This window comes from Polistes dominula, unplaced genomic scaffold (genome assembly GCF_049000335.1).
Source record: "Polistes dominula isolate Pdom_NZ unplaced genomic scaffold, Pdom_raw_medaka contig_246, whole genome shotgun sequence".
Taxonomy (NCBI): Eukaryota; Metazoa; Arthropoda; class Insecta; order Hymenoptera; family Vespidae; genus Polistes; species Polistes dominula.
The window spans coordinates 402,533-419,152 of record NW_028300928.1 but is presented as its reverse complement, the minus strand read 5'-3'; the positions used below and the strand labels follow the sequence as shown (position 1 = coordinate 419,152).

Genomic DNA, 16,620 nt, shown 5'->3' with positions numbered 1-16,620 from the left:
CTAATTGAAATCTGACTAATTGAAAGTATGATATGTACTACTCGTATAACATGATATGATCTAACATTGTAGAATGTTCATTATGTTCATATTGAAATAAAAGTAAAAATAAAAAAAGAAATATAAAATACCTTTCGGGTTGAGGAGTATGAAAATCAAGTTCAACGGAGAGGATATAGGCCTCGGCAGTCATGTTAGAACAATAAGTCTGTACAAATATGATTAATTAAAGTTTGAAGCCTTTAATTTGTAATTAGTATGAGTTAACAAACCTGGGCGGCGCTTATGAAAAAAAGTTGGCTAGGTCGAAGACCTTCCAAACCAGGAAGGCTTCGATCTTTTCCGTTGGTTAAAGTATGCCAAGTTTTATGAGAAATTTGCAAGGCCCCAATATCGGCAACATTTTCATTCCTCGTTACATTCCAATCGAACTAAAAAGCAAGAAAACAAAGGATAATAGTATATATTTATTTAGCGAATGTAGAGCTTTTGTTCGTGTATTTTTATTGAAAATAAAGAAAAATGTATAAAATCGATACCTGAACAGCAACGTCATTTCCATAAAACTGAACTTTACGCCAAAAACTTCTAGCATAAAGCTTAGCGACACACTCGATCCTAGCCTCGAGTCGTTTCCAAGATTCCGTAGTGATCCATAGCCATTGATCGACGTTTAGATCAGGATCGAGAGGCAAGCGACGACGATGGAGATCGAAGGCATGAAGTATTTCATGGGCTATTACCGATCCAAGAGTAGCATGAGCAGCATAAGCTGGTCCACCATCCCAAGACCATGCCCAGGAAGTCATCATGGCCAAAGGAATTCCTAGGATAAACAAAATAATATATATTGAAATTTTATATTAAATCCTTTTCCATAATATTAGGTGTTGGAATTATTTCTTAGCGTTTTTTGAACAACTTATACAAATTATTTTAAATGAAAATAAAAAAATATATTATTCAAAATACTGTCCATCTCTTACTGTTACTTTTTCCCATTTTTCGGGTAGGAAATAGAACGCTTCGTCCTTGGAGGTAATCTATAAATCGATCTTTTTTTTACAATCTTCATAAGAAGTAAAATACTTCCCTGACAAACCATAAACCATTGACAGGAACAGGTGATAATCTGAAAGGGCAATATCTGGAGAATACAGTGGTTGTGTTAAGAATTCCCATTTCAGTATTTGTTGATATGTTTTCAGTGGTTTTGCGACGTGCGGTCGAGCATTGTCGTGTAGCAAAATAACTTTATTGTGCCTTTCGCTCCATTCTGGCCATTTTTCTTTCAATGCACGTCTCAAATGCATCAGTTGTAATCGGTAACGATCCCCAGTGATAGTTTTATTTGGTTTTAATAGTTTATAATAAATCAAATCCTGTTAATCCCACTAAATACAAAGAAAGAGCTTGGCCCCTGAATGTTACGTTTTACCACTTTTAAAACGTGCAAACCACTTTCAACAAGTTTGCTTAGTTAAAGTATGGTCACCATAAAAATCCGATGACTTTCTGCAGCACTTTTATCCATATTAAAATAATGAAATAAAAATCCCCGAAAAATATTTTATTTGGCATAAAAAAATTGCGATACATTTAAATAATTACAACTTGTTATCAACAATTAAAAATGAGATGTGTCGTAAAAAAACACCTAATAAGTGCTGAATTATTAAATAAGTGCTAAATTTATTTCTGAAGGTAAAAACAGAATAGTGTAATATCTACGTCATTTTTCGTAAAACGCTACGAATTAATTCCAACACCTAATACAATTTTTTTAATATATTCCGAGTTGATTCAAATATGATGACATTTTATAAAAAATTATTTATTAAGAGACGTACCGATCGTATTCGTCGATGATTCGTAATAAGCATTCACTGTATAAGGATGACGACATCTGTGAACATTGGATATTAATGTTTAATTTTTGCTTTTATTTAGACATAAGTTTAATTTATATTTCAATGTATAGAATATAAGAAAAAAGATACCCTTAACCTCTTAGGCACTGATGAATGTTGCGGGGGCTCTTTCTCTGTATGGCAAGGTTTAACGAGAATTACGTGTAAATGATAACAATTACGATGTGTGACGAATAATGACTGTTCTGTACACAAGTACATTTTAACGAAATTTTTCATGATTAAATTATAATTTTTCTCAAAGAAATGATACACATATACTTTAACCCTTTTCACTCCGCTGTCTCACCGTATAAGACATCGTGATTCTAGCCTATCACTTCGATGTCTCAACGTATGAGACATTAAAGTTTATTAGTGATTACGAGAAATTAAGTTATTTCAGCACAACTTTTTGAGACATGCATGTTTCCCTCATGTTTTTTCTTAAAATAGCACAAGACATCGAATCAAAATATAGTGAAATAACAAAGATATATAAAAAAAAATGTCAGCGTGTTTTGTGTTCTAAGAGAATGCGAGACGCGTGCTTACGACGGTCCGAGAACTTTTTGGCGAAACTTGAGATGAGCGACAAAAAGAATTTGTAGAAGAAATGTTTTTATAAGAATATATCTCGCATTTTATAGTGAGATTTATAATGTACAAAGAAATATTATCAAATAGTATCACATTTCAAATACAATGAAACGCGCTCGCTTTTTTCAATTGCAACGCTATTACACATATACATTCTCTTGGTAAATAAGTTCTTTTGGTAACATTTCTTTAGGTAAATATGTTCCTTGATGTCTACAGATTAATATAAGTCCAATATCATTAGAATCCGTTATTTGGTTCCAAAGTTATACTAAATAATACGAGGGTTTGTAAATGTGCCGTTTCTGCTGCGAAGTCGCGCAGAGTTGCTGCTACCCAGCGTCGAAAGTCGTGCAGAGTGCAAAGGGTTAAAATAATAAATTTCATTAAAAGAGAAGAAAAGCGAGAAAGAAAGTTACTAATAATATTAATGGTATATGATTAGCACCATACATTTGAATAAATGTATAAATGAAATCTATAAATCTATAAAAGAATTCTAAAAACAGGAATTTTATAATTAATTAATAAATACTTTAATTATAATTTATTAGATAAAACGGATGTTATATCGTAACGATAGATATAATTAATGGAATATACTGAGGTAAATCTTATAGTCATTCTCTAGAGGATAACTCGATTATGTTAAAACATCATCGAGTTAACTGCATACACACGTCATTGTCGAGTTTCTATTGTAGATCTAATGGATCATAAGTCCTATACGAGTATGCATTATTTCCATTACGGTTGACATGCATATCAACACAGTAGAATTTTTTCTTGTCCTTTCAAAAAGGACATCAATTCGCTCTATTTAACTTATCCACTCGAAACTTTCAACTTTTATATTCGATTTTATGCAAATTCTTGTTATTTCATTTGTGTTTGTTTGTTTTAGGCGTTGACTACATGCATCCAGATCTGAAGTATAATTATGTAAGTAAACTCATTCGTTGCATGCTTTTATTCTTTGCCAATATTTTTCTAGCTTTTTTTCGCAGAAAATTAATTTCTTTTTTTCTTTTACTTTATCTAACAAAATGTAAACTATGTTTAAATATTAATATTATGCAGATATTTTACATTTACTTTTGTATTTAAGTTTTTAATAAAAGATTTGTAAAAATTATATTTTTTACTTTTCATCTCATTAACATTTTAAATATACATTAAATTTATTTATTGAACATAAATTATAATAAATAATTTATTTGATTTAAAAGTATCGTTATTATTTTTATGGAAAATATTATTAAATCCAACGATAAACTACGGTGTAATTTTTCAGTCGTATTTCATCGAGTTAAGGCACCTTAAAGATTAACAATGTTTGCCAAAACACATAGCACAGTATTAGCTACTAATAACTGTAACTGTAACTATAACTGTAACTGTAAATGTAATTGTACTTGTGCCATGTGGCCATAACTGTAACTGTGCTGCTACTACGCGATGCCGTATATTTTGACAAACATTGTTAATCTTTAGGGCGCTTTAGCTCGATGAAATATTGATAAAAATTTAAACTCTAGGTATTCGTGGATTTTTTATTGATATTTCTACAATTTTTATTGAAGTTTAAACATTGATTTTCGTTTGAAAAAGATACAATCGAAAACTTGATTTTCAAAATTGTAATATTATTAAATTATTAATAAATAAAAATAATCTTACCTTGCGGAAAAGTTTTTTCGTAAAACCTTGTTATCTACGTTACGAATTTGTTTGAACCTATGAAGTACCGTAGAGAAAAAATTATCAGGATCGATCACAACCTAAAGTAGAAAAAAATAAAAAAAAAAATAAATGAAAAACGAACAAGAAGGTAATTAAATATCATTCGAAGTTGAATTAAAAGAATTCTTGATAAATAATGTTATCCTTACGTCAGCCATATCACGAGCCAATAATGTATCGTTATGAAAACCAGGCCACACGTGAAATCTTCCTTGCAATGTTCTAAGCTTAAGCAATGCTTGCGTTCTCGTTTCTTCATCGAGCCAAGGCTTAACTAAAATTCGTTCTGCGACAGTTTCCTTAACTCTTTCAAATAATCCACCAACCTATCAAATCCATAAAATGAATTTACTAGAATTTATATAAAAAATTGCTGCCCCGTTATTTTGACTTCCCCCATTATGTGCTTATGTGAAGTAGAAAAAGAGGATGAGAATTGATCTTACTCTATTCGCTAAAGTCTCCAAATATTTTAAACTGTATTGTTGAACGTATAGAGCCCCAACAATCTCTCCAAAAATGTTCTTTGTCAACTTGTAGCAGGAATTATCCCAATCCTTACTGGCAGTCACGTTGACGATATCGTGCAAGGTATCAGCAGCGTAAAGCAGCAACAATCCATTATGTATAATCCTTCAAAATCAAAATAATACATAATTCGAAATGGTGACTGATGAAAACAAGATTGCATATTAACAATACTGTATATTTATGAAAAGTGTGTATATTATAACAGCAAAATCATGATGAATAATTTGAAAAGAGAGTGAATCTTGTGCATTTATAATGTTCATTAGGCATTAAAGACGTGTAACATTGTCAGTAACGATATTTCATCGAAAGGGGATAATAACTTGGACGTCGCAGTAGTGCACAGCTGGGCAGGAAAGCGCGAATGAATTAGTACCATCGATTTTTCCCTTTACTGCGGCATAATTCTTGCGAACGCATACGACGTGTTTGGAGAAGAGATTTAGTTACGTGATACAAGTTTGATCTCAAGAGACCTACCTATATGTCTCAAACAGATCGCAAAAAATTCACATTTTATTTAATTAATACATTCATAATATATAGAACTTTTAATTAATTTTATTTTCCGAGCGCTATTATTTTTTATATTTATTTTAATATTTCTAACATTAATTTTTCATTAATATTAATTATATTTTTTTACAAAAGTTATCGGAAGTTTAATCCGTAATTCCTAAAGTTTTAATATTTATGTTTTTTTTCTCATCATATACTAATTGTATATTAATTTATCGGACATTAGAAAGATTAATTGATTAGTTATTTTATTATAAGTGACACATTGCAATATTACTTGTAATGAAATTATACTTGCAGTATTTATATATATATAATGTTTATTTAACTATATATACACATATACATATACGCATTTTAGAGAACATAGAGAGAGAAAATGAGCTTGATTATGACAGTTTGTAACACTGTTAACCTTGTTAGCATATCCACACTTTGTGGAATGCATACTCGAGTGATTATCGTGCTAGCAGTTACATTTGGCTCACGTTCCAAAGTGTCGAAACTACATGTATACTATGTATATACGTCTCTTCTGGCCATCGAAATGATCCTCAATTGCCAAAGGACAACACTATTGTTTCTAGCCAAACGTATTCACTAACATTTCATACATCTCAGTGATAGATGAGCGAAAGAATATAAGTCAAATTTCTATCCTTAAATAATATAATCATTTAAAAAATAGAAATATGAATAATATTGTAAATTTCAATTATTTATTCATAGTAAAACGAATAAGTATCGATAATTTATTCGATCTGATTTCTTTGAAATACTATGCATTTTCTTTGACAAATTTTTCTTCAGATTTTACGTGTTTTCTTTTTCACTCGATGCGAGTTTCAAAGAAATTCAAGATTTTTATGAAAAGAAGAAGGCATTGGCATGCGTCGACGATTATTTTCGCTTCGGTTCGTTTTCGGCCAAAGCTTTCGATAGCTCCAGTTATTTCACGAAAAAGAACGAAATCTCTAGCAGAATTTTTATCCAACGCTTTGATCGAGAGAACGTAATCTGCTTTTCGAGACATAATCGTGAAAGACGCGTTTTCTTATTCCTTTTTTTATTTATTTCTTTACAAGATGTGTTCCTTTTACCCACTTTTTGCCCATAAATCTTTAATGTTTGCAAAAGTTTGCTACGAACCAAATGCGACGTAATGAAACTTTTTATTTCTTTTTAAACAAATCTTTTAAAATATTCTTATAAATTCCATTTTAAAAAATACATAATGCATATATAATCAGCAAAGCCTATAATTATTTTCTTTTCAAATTTTCACAATACAAATTTATATTGATGGTACAAAAGGAAAGAAGGAAGAATTTGCAATCAATTATCCTTATTCCCCTTTTTTTTCGCCCACGATTTTTTTGCTCTTTTATCAATGATATGAATTCAATAACGACATTTCTCACTCTCGTCATTTGATTTGTTGTTTCATTAACGGGACTAACGAAGGAAAGAATATTGTGCTATTTAATTAGTTCTAATAAATGCAATAATTCTTTACTTTAATCAATATTGTAAAATGGATTTCCCTTAACATTTTTCAATTGCATTGTTAAAGCAAGCGTACCTTTAGATTGCAAAGAAATCGATTAAACAATCGAGTTACTGCGGTATTGTTATACAAAACGGTCTTTTTAACATTTCTATTGTTGTTGAAATTATTTTAATTAAAATCAAGTACTTATCGAATTCAAATAAATAATTGTTTAACACAATTTGATTTGCTCATTATCCCTATTATATTGGATCGTCCGGAAAGTTTTTCAGTAGGTGACATAAAGATTTTTTGCTGAAAAACTTGAAAAGTTCTTGAAGGACGAAATTTTAAAGTTATCCATAAAGATGGAGAAAGGTTATGGAAAAGAATGGTACTTATATATAATTTAATAATTATATACCAAAAAAACAAATGTGTGCAAATCACACACAGTAGAAGTGAAACCTTCAAAGAAAACCAAGCTTCAAAATAATTGAATTGTAATACAGCGCCATCTATTGAAAAAACCTTACAAAACCTAGATAACCTCTAAATAAAAATCTTTGAATTAGTAATAAAAAATAATACAAAACAAAAAAATCGCGATAATTATGCTATGTGCTAAGTTGGAAAAAATCACGTGTGAAATAAAATTAATTTCATTAGGATAAGTTGAGTTGTTTCGGAATTATTAGTTGACAAATATATTGTGACACTGAATTTTTATATATTGAATTTTATTAATTAATTAATTATTTTTGTTTCATCGATTTCACGTTCTTCCGTTTCACGATTTTCAAATCACCCTGATTCTAAAGAAGTTTTCACTTCAAAAAAAAAAACTTAAATGCGTTGCGTTTCAATCTTCCGTCAAAATCGCACGAACTTTCCGGACAACTCAATATATATTCTATATATGTATACATATATATATATACTCACCGTCTCGAAAATCTGTTGAGTAATTTTCCAAGGCTGCGAAAATAACGGGGAGCGGTAACGTAAACGTAGATCACATGATCGTCGGTGTTAAATCGTCGATCACGATCTAGCGTTTTGTTGCGATTAAATAAATCGGCAGTAGCAGCGCCTAACGTGGCATTCAACAGCGTCCCCCACCTTATCTAACCGAGGATCGGCAAATCATATCAAATTTATTATTTTTATTCTTAAATTATATCATTTGTCTTAAAAAGAAAATTATTCAAATAATATTTTAAAAAGTTTGGTCATATCAAAATGAATCAGTTTAAAATGGATCTTGTCTAAAGGAAATTAAAATGTAATAATATAGATTTTATCAAATAAAATAATTATATTTTATATATATGTATAAAAATGGATTGAAAAAAAAAGTAAAATAAAATTATTCTTATTTAGAGCATATCAATCTCTATACTCACATAACCAAAACTTTCCTGAAGATAAGTCATGTTGAAAGGAACGTAAACTCTTTGATCGACGTCTACCCAATTGTACAGGTCCTTGTGCTTCGGATAAATCTGGAAGAAAATTGACAAAATGTCAAGTGAAGATCGATAAGATTTATATGTAATCCGCAATATATGGATGAATTTATGCATATACAGTGAGTCAATTTAAAACAATGAATTTTTTTCTTCCAAATTTTTATACGCAAAATAAGTAAAACTATAGAATGTGAAATAATTATCAAATAAAGAATGTTAACACGAACCTTACTGAGTGACAAACAAAATTGCAACAATAAATCCGTCTCAGAGGAACGTTCTTTTGAACTCATCGTCTTTGGTAGCATTCCTTCGACGATCTTTTGAAGTCTGCGCGATCTTCGTTCCTCTCTCTTATTCTGTAAAGTCAAAATGATGACATTCTTAGAAGATCTCATGGGAATAAAGAAAGAAATAGGAGGGAGATGACTGCCGACGAAGAAAATCTTGAAAATATCTCGTTCGGAAATTCAGTAGAACTCATGCTTGATAGTTTACTTTCAGAGTATGTTAAAGATCGATAAATTTCTCCATAACACGACATATATATAAGTATATATATTCATAGATACAGTGAGAGAGTCAGAAGATACTTATTCAATAAATTGAATAAGAAATGCTTTAGCTACAATTTTTTATTTTAAATAATTAAAAATAAATAAGAGTAAATACATCCTATTGCACATCAAGTTGACGTAACATTGAAAAAGATTAGAATAAAATTACTGCTTTGAGGATTTATTTTTGTAATCGTTTATTCGATCAATTGATGGTTCAACGATTTGCATTAATTGTCGAAACAATCTACAATTGTTGCATTTAATTTCTAAAATACAAAGTTAATCGTATTGTGCAGTACATTTGTACTTTTATATATTAGGTGGTTCGGAAAGTCGAAAGTTTCGTTTTTCTTTTGTAAAAATGAAGATAATTTTTGCTTCGAGGTTAAACCTAAACCTTTCAAGTGGTCATAAATAGTTGAATTTGATAAATTTAACCTCTCATCGATCTCATGTGTTACTATTTGTCGGCTTGCATCAACTAATTCCATTTTTTGTGTCAGCAAAAAACGAAACGACTTTCCGAACCACCTAATATATTGAAAGTATTAGATATGGTCTTAAAGGTTATAATTTGTATAATATATTGTAAACAAAATGAACACAGTAATATTGCTAACTATTAATTGCTTAAATAGATTATCAAAAAATATTTGTAATCAGATTAGACCAATCAACAGATCAAGTGTTTATAGAGAGATTGCATCATCCAAACTTGATAAAAATGTTAAAAAGGTATCTCCAAACACATGGAAATCTCTGGAGGTTAGGAAAGGTTAGGTCTTGGATGTATTCTTTTAGGATTTTTGTATAATTTCAAAAAGAAAAAGAAAGAGCAGACGTGCGTGAAAGAAGACGACAGTTAGGAAAAGCTTTCATCGGTGGAAAATTTGAATTGGTTGATAACGAAGGGAGTATTGTTAAATTGGATGATTTCTTAGGACAATGGGTTTTTATTTATTTTGATTTTACTCATTGTCCAGATGTTTGTCCCGATGAACTTGAAAAATTAACATTGACTGTCGATCAATTAGAGAATGAATTCAAGTTGAAGGTTCAACCAATTTTTATATCCGTTGATCCGAAAAGAGACACTCCAGTCATAGTAAGAAAATACATCAAAGAATTTTCACCTAAAATTTTTCATCTTTCATCAATTCTTCTTTCATTAACCCCAAATATATTTCTTTTTAATGTTTTCATCGTCTATCGAATCTTCTGTATCTACCACTTCGTTTCTTTCTTTAGGTAAATAAAGCAAATCGTTTGGATTGCTTTCTTTCTCTCTCTCTCTCTCTCTCTCTCTCTCTCTCTCTCTCTCTCTCTCTCTCCTCTCTTTCCCTGTCTATTCTGAAGTGCTATCGAGGTTCGAATGGTATGGTAACTAAAGCAATATCCGCTAGTTCGTGGTTTATTCGAGACGAGGAGTAGGACAAAAATAAAGGAGATAAAGATAGAAAGGGTTAGGAAGTGAATTTGTCGTCGACGAACGAATATTGAGAGAAGTAAGTGAGAAAAAGGAAAAATACAAAATGGAAAATAAAAAGAGGGGGAGGAGGGAGAAAAGAGAATTAAATGCGAAGAGAAAAAGTAGTCAAAGAAATCTTTTCTAAATGGTTCCTTTAAGACGATCAAAAAATCGTTTACAAAACTGCTATCGGTACTTTGAAAAAATGTCTTATTTAACGAAATTCATCGAAAAAAATCCATTACTATAAATAATAACGAAGCTACGAATATATATCAGATAAATAAAAAATATAAATCAGTTAAAATCTTTTGTATAGTTAGTATGGTAATTTTTCTTATTTGTGTATGCAAATGAATTGTATACTTTAGATCTATGATAAATTAAACTAAAGTTTTTTCTCGGACAAACGATGTAATGTTGTAAAGATATTTCACGTTGTTTTTTTTTTTTTTTAATTGATTTCAATTTTGCTTTTTTTTTATAAGAGAAAAATATAAAAAAATTGGATTCGAACATTGAAGAATGGGGAAACGTGGAAGAAGTAAAGGCGATCGTAAAATACTTTTTACGATTAAGTTGCGCGTATTTCGGGCAGAAAGGTGTTATTTCAACGACGAATAAAATGCTTCCCTCGGCGGTACTGGTAGAACCACCGAGAGGAATAATACTAACCCTTCGAGGAAAAAGTAGAAAAAGTAGACATAAAGAGAAGGATTTCAGAGTTATCCGCAGAATCAATTCGATGGATATTTCGTATATTTTGTTAGAAATCAAAAATACACTTATAGAGCAATCTGCGACTATTCATAGATGTTATTTTTAGAATCTTTTCACAAGCCCTGTTAGATAAATATTAAATCTAAAATACAATCTAATTTCGAGAGAAGAAATAAAAAGTATTTAAATAGATAAAAAGAAAAAAAAAGGAACGAAGAAGATACTATTTTAGAAATAAAGTCCTTTTATCGACTTTGCTTTTTTATATAAGAGTGTGTACCTTGAGTACATATAGTATATGAAAGAGGAAAATAAAGATGAAAAAAGATGGTAAAAGAAATAGGTAGAGAACATCGATTCGATTTCAGTTATAGTCCTTTAGGCGATACGAAACGTATTTCGAGGCTTAGCCAAGATGCTACCGAGCATGCAAATGAGTTAAGCGAAGGAATCAATTCGATTTGTCCTTAATGCTCTACTACATCTATCTATCTATCTATCTCTTTTTCTCTAATCTATCTACTTGTCGGCACTTCCTCTCGTACCACCTTTTGATGTCGGTTAATTAAACTCTTTGGATAAAATAAGTCCTTCCAATATCCCATTAAATTTATATACGGTGTACTAAAATGCTACTTCTAGACAACTTTGTGATATAATGTTTTTTTCGTCACCGAGTTTGTGGTTAATTAACGTCAGTAAGAAACGATCTTGACGAATCGCCAGCCTTGTGAAATTGTTTTCGTTGAAAATTAATTGCTTTGAAAAACGAGAGAGAAAAAGAGAGATCGTTATAGAATACAGTGATAAATAATTTTCTTAAATTATAGTATTCGTTATTTTGTACAATATAAAAATAACAAATGTTTTATATGTAGATAACGTCATACTTATTTTAATTTAAAAGAATTAAATTTTGCAAGCATTTTAAATGGAAGCTTCGTATCCAAGTAATAAATAATAATCAGTAAAAAATATTCAATACATTCAATAATTTATATTAAGACTAACATACACTCATATATCATTTATATATATATATATATATATATATATATATATATATATATATATATATATATATATATGTATATATTTTATTACATTTTAGAGTTCAGAAATAATTTAAAGCAGGTTAGCATATCTACCAATTGGAAGCTCGATAAATTGACAAAGCAAACACTGAACTTAAATTGTGCCACCGTCGGTATGTTCCCAAGCTGACCTAGAAAATATCAAGCAATTAACGAACTAATTAACTAACTAACCGTACTATAAATAGAAAAGCAGCGTGATACACATAACGATAGTTCAAACTAAAGGAGTAGAAACCTGCTGAGCTTTTCTCAAACCGTATTACGTGACGGTGTTTCTATCATATTGTTTGATTTTCTTTTAACATAAGTATTTTCAACAGTTTGCTATTCAATTTATTTCAAGAGCACTGCTTTTCCTAAAGTGAACAAGTAAAAATAGTTAAAGCATTTTTTTCTAGTAGTATACTCAATCTTTAAAAGTTTATAAATAACACATCTGATTAGTTATAAAAAATTTATTCAAAGCTACTATTCAAAATAAACGGCTCATTTATAAAAATGACTTTATTTCGTGTATATCTCGAAAATTGTTGTCTTTTCTATTATAAATATTGTCAAGAATAGAAAGTATGTGAAGGATAAGAAAATAAATGGATTTTGTATTATAAAGATGGTTGTGCATGCATAAACAATGTTACGTCTACTTTTAAACATAAAACGAATGAGGAGAAAAATGGAAAAAAGGGACAAAAAATATAGGATTTTCGTAAGGAAGAAGAAGAAGAAAAAGCACGTAAAGATAAAAGCATCGGCCTGTGCGATGCTGATCTTGTGATTTCATGGAATAAAATGAAAAAAGAGAGAAAAAGAGAGTGACGACAACTTATTGCATGTTTTGTTTTCGAGACGAAAGAAATTTCGTTTGTTGATGAAAAATGTATTTTAAATAATTCTTTTTTATTTTTTGCTTATTCCTCTATTTTTGGGGTGGGAGCATGTTAAATTATTTGATTAAATCTATTTTACAAATAATTTGGTCATTTAACTTGTTTCCATAAATAATCGAAGGGTTGAAAAATTGAATAGATACTTAAAATCATGGAGACTAGACAAGGAGCACGAGCTCCATGTATACAAATGGGATATAAAAATAAGAGGGCGCCCGTGTTCTCTTTGTACCAAAATGAAAGGGGAGTAAGGCGGCAGTTAAAAACAAATTATAATATGAAACTAAGGGTAATCATTTAGGTTGTTCAAGTATAAATAATTGAAATTAAATAAATAATTATTTAATAATCGTAAAAAAATGAGTAAATAGTAATAATAATAATAATAATAAATTTAGATTAAATCCTAATCATTTAGAAAAAATAGTATTAAATATAAATTTTATTGGTAATAAAATTCAGTCAGATAAAAGTAATGGTTATTGCATTTTTTCAATAATTATTTACAATACAAAGTTAAAAATATAAGTAAAATACTAATACTATAATAGTCATGGAGATTACATAAGGAGCACGAACCTTTGGTACTTCAAAAAACATAGGTTTTTTTAAATTTAATTCCCGTCTTCGTATGAGATCAGTTGCACTCCCAGTATTGCAATTTTTAACTGCGCACACCCTGCCCATTTTTATATTTATAATTTTTTATTAATCTTATTATTAATATTTTATTTTCGTTATTAGTTTTTGTTTATATACAAGTATTAGGGTTAAGAACTATTTGCTCACTTCACGCATCGGTATGTTACTATATTCAAAACAGTACAAAAGGAATATTTGCGATACTAGTGGTGAGACAAGGAAACTTAAATATACGATTTACGTGGACAGATTTTGGCAATTAATACATTTGAGATCGTACTCCTTGTCTAGTCTCCATGCTTAAAATCATTGTAATGCCTATCGATGAAAAATTTTAGGTAGAGAAAGGACGGGGGTGCAGATTAGAAGAAGGGCAGAAAATCAAATGGGTAGAAGTATACCTATTAAATAATTTGATTAAATCTGTTTTACAAAAAAAACTTTGTCATTTAACTCGTTTCCATAAATAATCGAAAAGTTGAAAAATTGAATAGATACTTAAAATCATTGTAATTCCTATCAATGAAAAATATTAGATAGAGAAAGGACGGGAGTGTAGGTTAGAAGAAGGGCATAAAATCAAATCTCAACGGATCTCATTTTGTAAAAGAGAAGACGAAAGAAGTCAAATGCGAGAGAAATAAAATTGAAGAGAAGGATGGATAAAAGGGGGCTGACTGGTAGGAAGGTAAAAGGAATAGGAAAAGAACAGTGGAAGTTGGAGAAATGGCTGCCGTTTTCGTAGTGGTCTTTACGATCGCTTAATGCAGATAGAGAGAGTTGGTTACGGAACTTGTAGACGCAAAGCCGAGTCTTCCAAGTTGCTTTTGACGTCAAACAAATGCAATAAACATTTTCGCGCCAAAAAAAAACCAATAATAGAAAGAAAAGATATAAATTTGGCATCGCTTAGTCGTATAATACATTTCTAATGACGTTTTTTTTTTAATATATATATATAATAATTTTTATAAATTTAAATAAATCATATCTCATACAGTATTTTTTTTCTTTTTTTTTTTACTTTTTTAAAGAGGAAGTAGAATTAAATTTTGGGAAATATGAACAAATATTTGAGTGACGTGTATTACATTTTAGTATACTTTTTAGTTCGAAACACGAACGTAAGCGTCGTCAATGAATGTTCTCGCGTTCCTTTTAAAAGCCGTATGCGTATTTCACTCAGGAAAAATATGTCAAGGGTCATATAAAACGCATATATATATATATATATATATGTAGACAAGTTTATTCGTTACTTTTCTCTTTCTTCGATTTCTTTCTCTCTTTCATTTTTATTTATAGGATATACACACAAATACTTTGTGAAATGACTAGCCAAAGCCTAGGATCAAGCCCCATAGATATAACCCCATAGTTTTGATAATGGACGATTCACTTAGGAAAAAGGAATTGAGACGATAAGATAAGTTCTTTTTTTTTCTTTTCTTGTAGATTTAGTTGTTAAATCAATGTTCGAAAGATTAGAATGTGAATATCTTGGTTCCATTTTGATCGGACTAACAAGGAAAGGGGACAGAGAGACGTCATGTGGGTCAAGAGCTCACTCGCAAAGTATTCGTTCCGTTCGTAGGACAATTTCGAGTCGTATGCAAATTTCCAACGGGAAAATGAAAAAGTATAGGTAACTCAGAGAGAATAGTGCGTCGAAGCGGCTTACCGTAACCATCCCGAAGCGAAAACTCTAATTGCCTAGGACGTCGCCCGTTCTTCGTCCAAGTGTCGAAAATGTCGATTCGAAAACACCACCGACCGTTCTTGACGCGCACGCAAACAGAAAAACAAGACCAAACAAAAACAGAACTGTAAATGTTTCGACTCGCAAAATCTTCCACAGAGAGAATTAAATTATTCGCCCGTTGTTTTTCATTTCATTTCATTTACATTTTTATACAAATTATTATTAGACCTTTTATTATATTATTTTAGAGAAAGAGAAAAAGAGACATCATTTATATTATGTAGTCAATTTTATTTTAATTTTTTAATTAACGATTAATTGATGTTCCTAACCCCGTAAAAAGGAATAATATTTATACAAATTATTAATATTAATTTTAATTATAAATTTTGTTAACCTTTATTCAAAATCTAAACAATTTAAGCTTAACTTTTGCTAAGTATTTATATACTCGTACGCAAATAATGAAATGAAAAAGTTTTAAAAAAATATAAATTACGTATAAAAATATACTTTTCATAAATTATTTCTCAACAACTTATACAAACATTCAATATAAATACTACTTGCATTTTATATCGTATATTTTTATTAAAGAATTATTCATACAAAATAAATTTTCTTACCTTTATCATCATGTACGCTTGACTTTCTTCATGAACCGATCTTTTTCTTCTCTCATACATCGACACGGTCTTACGCCATTTTGGTATATCTTCCTGTAAAAATTATAAAATAATAATAATGTAAAGTATTTCGAAATTAAATTTCTTGATTAAAATAAAAGATAATATAACGAATTATTAAAAAAGACACATAACAAAAATATTAGAATACAGAAAAGAGGTATTTATAATAGTTTGAATTCGATGCAAAAAATGGTATCCTTTTTCGTCACTTTTGTTAATCGCATAAATAAATATTGAACCAATTAAAAGGTAAGCTAAAAACACGCGTGGCAAATTTCGTATCGAGTTATATAAATATGAAGAGATTATAATATGTGTATAAGTGTATGTCTACGTGAGAGATAGGAAAGTTCATACAGCAAAGCTTTCACACCATAAATAAGCTCGCTTACGTGGGTACTTAAAATGGCGAGGATTTCGCATTGAACGAACTCGGCCACCGTAGCAAACATCCTCGTCGACATTTAATTAAATGATAAAAAATGTTTATCTGTAGAAGAAATATTAGAGAGAGTAAAAAATTAAATCCGAACGAGGCAACTAGATTTTCCTTCTTTTCTTTTTTTCCCTCTTTTTTCTAACATTTTCTCA

General features: G+C 29.8%; 2 protein-coding genes across 4 annotated transcripts in view; one reads left to right on the top strand and one right to left on the bottom strand.

Annotated features, from left to right (window-relative positions):
* The window catches only part of LOC107072439 (neprilysin-1), a 55,018-nt gene that overhangs the window by 4,470 nt on the left and 33,928 nt on the right, over positions 1–16,620 (bottom strand). For all 3 annotated transcript variants that reach the window (XM_015332371.2, XM_089171422.1, XM_015332370.2), the window contains 11 exons: positions 15,967–16,059; positions 8,492–8,623; positions 8,199–8,297; positions 7,738–7,919; positions 4,700–4,886; positions 4,403–4,579; positions 4,191–4,291; positions 1,851–1,906; positions 540–826; positions 273–431; positions 132–208 (listed from right to left, as the gene is read on the bottom strand). In XM_015332371.2, coding sequence (XP_015187857.1) covers positions 132–208; positions 273–431; positions 540–826; positions 1,851–1,906; positions 4,191–4,291; positions 4,403–4,579; positions 4,700–4,886; positions 7,738–7,919; positions 8,199–8,297; positions 8,492–8,623; positions 15,967–16,059 — 1,550 coding nt within the window. The remainder of the gene's footprint in view (positions 1–131; positions 209–272; positions 432–539; positions 827–1,850; positions 1,907–4,190; positions 4,292–4,402; positions 4,580–4,699; positions 4,887–7,737; positions 7,920–8,198; positions 8,298–8,491; positions 8,624–15,966; positions 16,060–16,620) is intronic.
* On the top strand, positions 9,422–10,488 carry LOC149032928 (cytochrome c oxidase assembly factor SCO1-like). Its single transcript, XM_089171423.1, has 2 exons — positions 9,422–9,599; positions 9,649–10,488. The coding sequence occupies exons 1-2, from the start codon at positions 9,422–9,424 to the stop codon at positions 10,074–10,076; spliced, it is 606 nt and encodes a 201-aa protein (XP_089027549.1). The 3' UTR covers positions 10,077–10,488.

Coding starts and splice junctions, on each gene's coding strand:
- LOC149032928 (XM_089171423.1), top strand. CDS start 9,422: ATGAACACAGTAATATTGCTAACTATTAATTGCTTAAATAGATTATCA. Junction 9,600..9,648: donor ATCTCTGGAGGTTAGGAAAG/GTTAGGTCTTGG, acceptor AATTTCAAAAAG/AAAAAGAAAGAGCAGACGTG.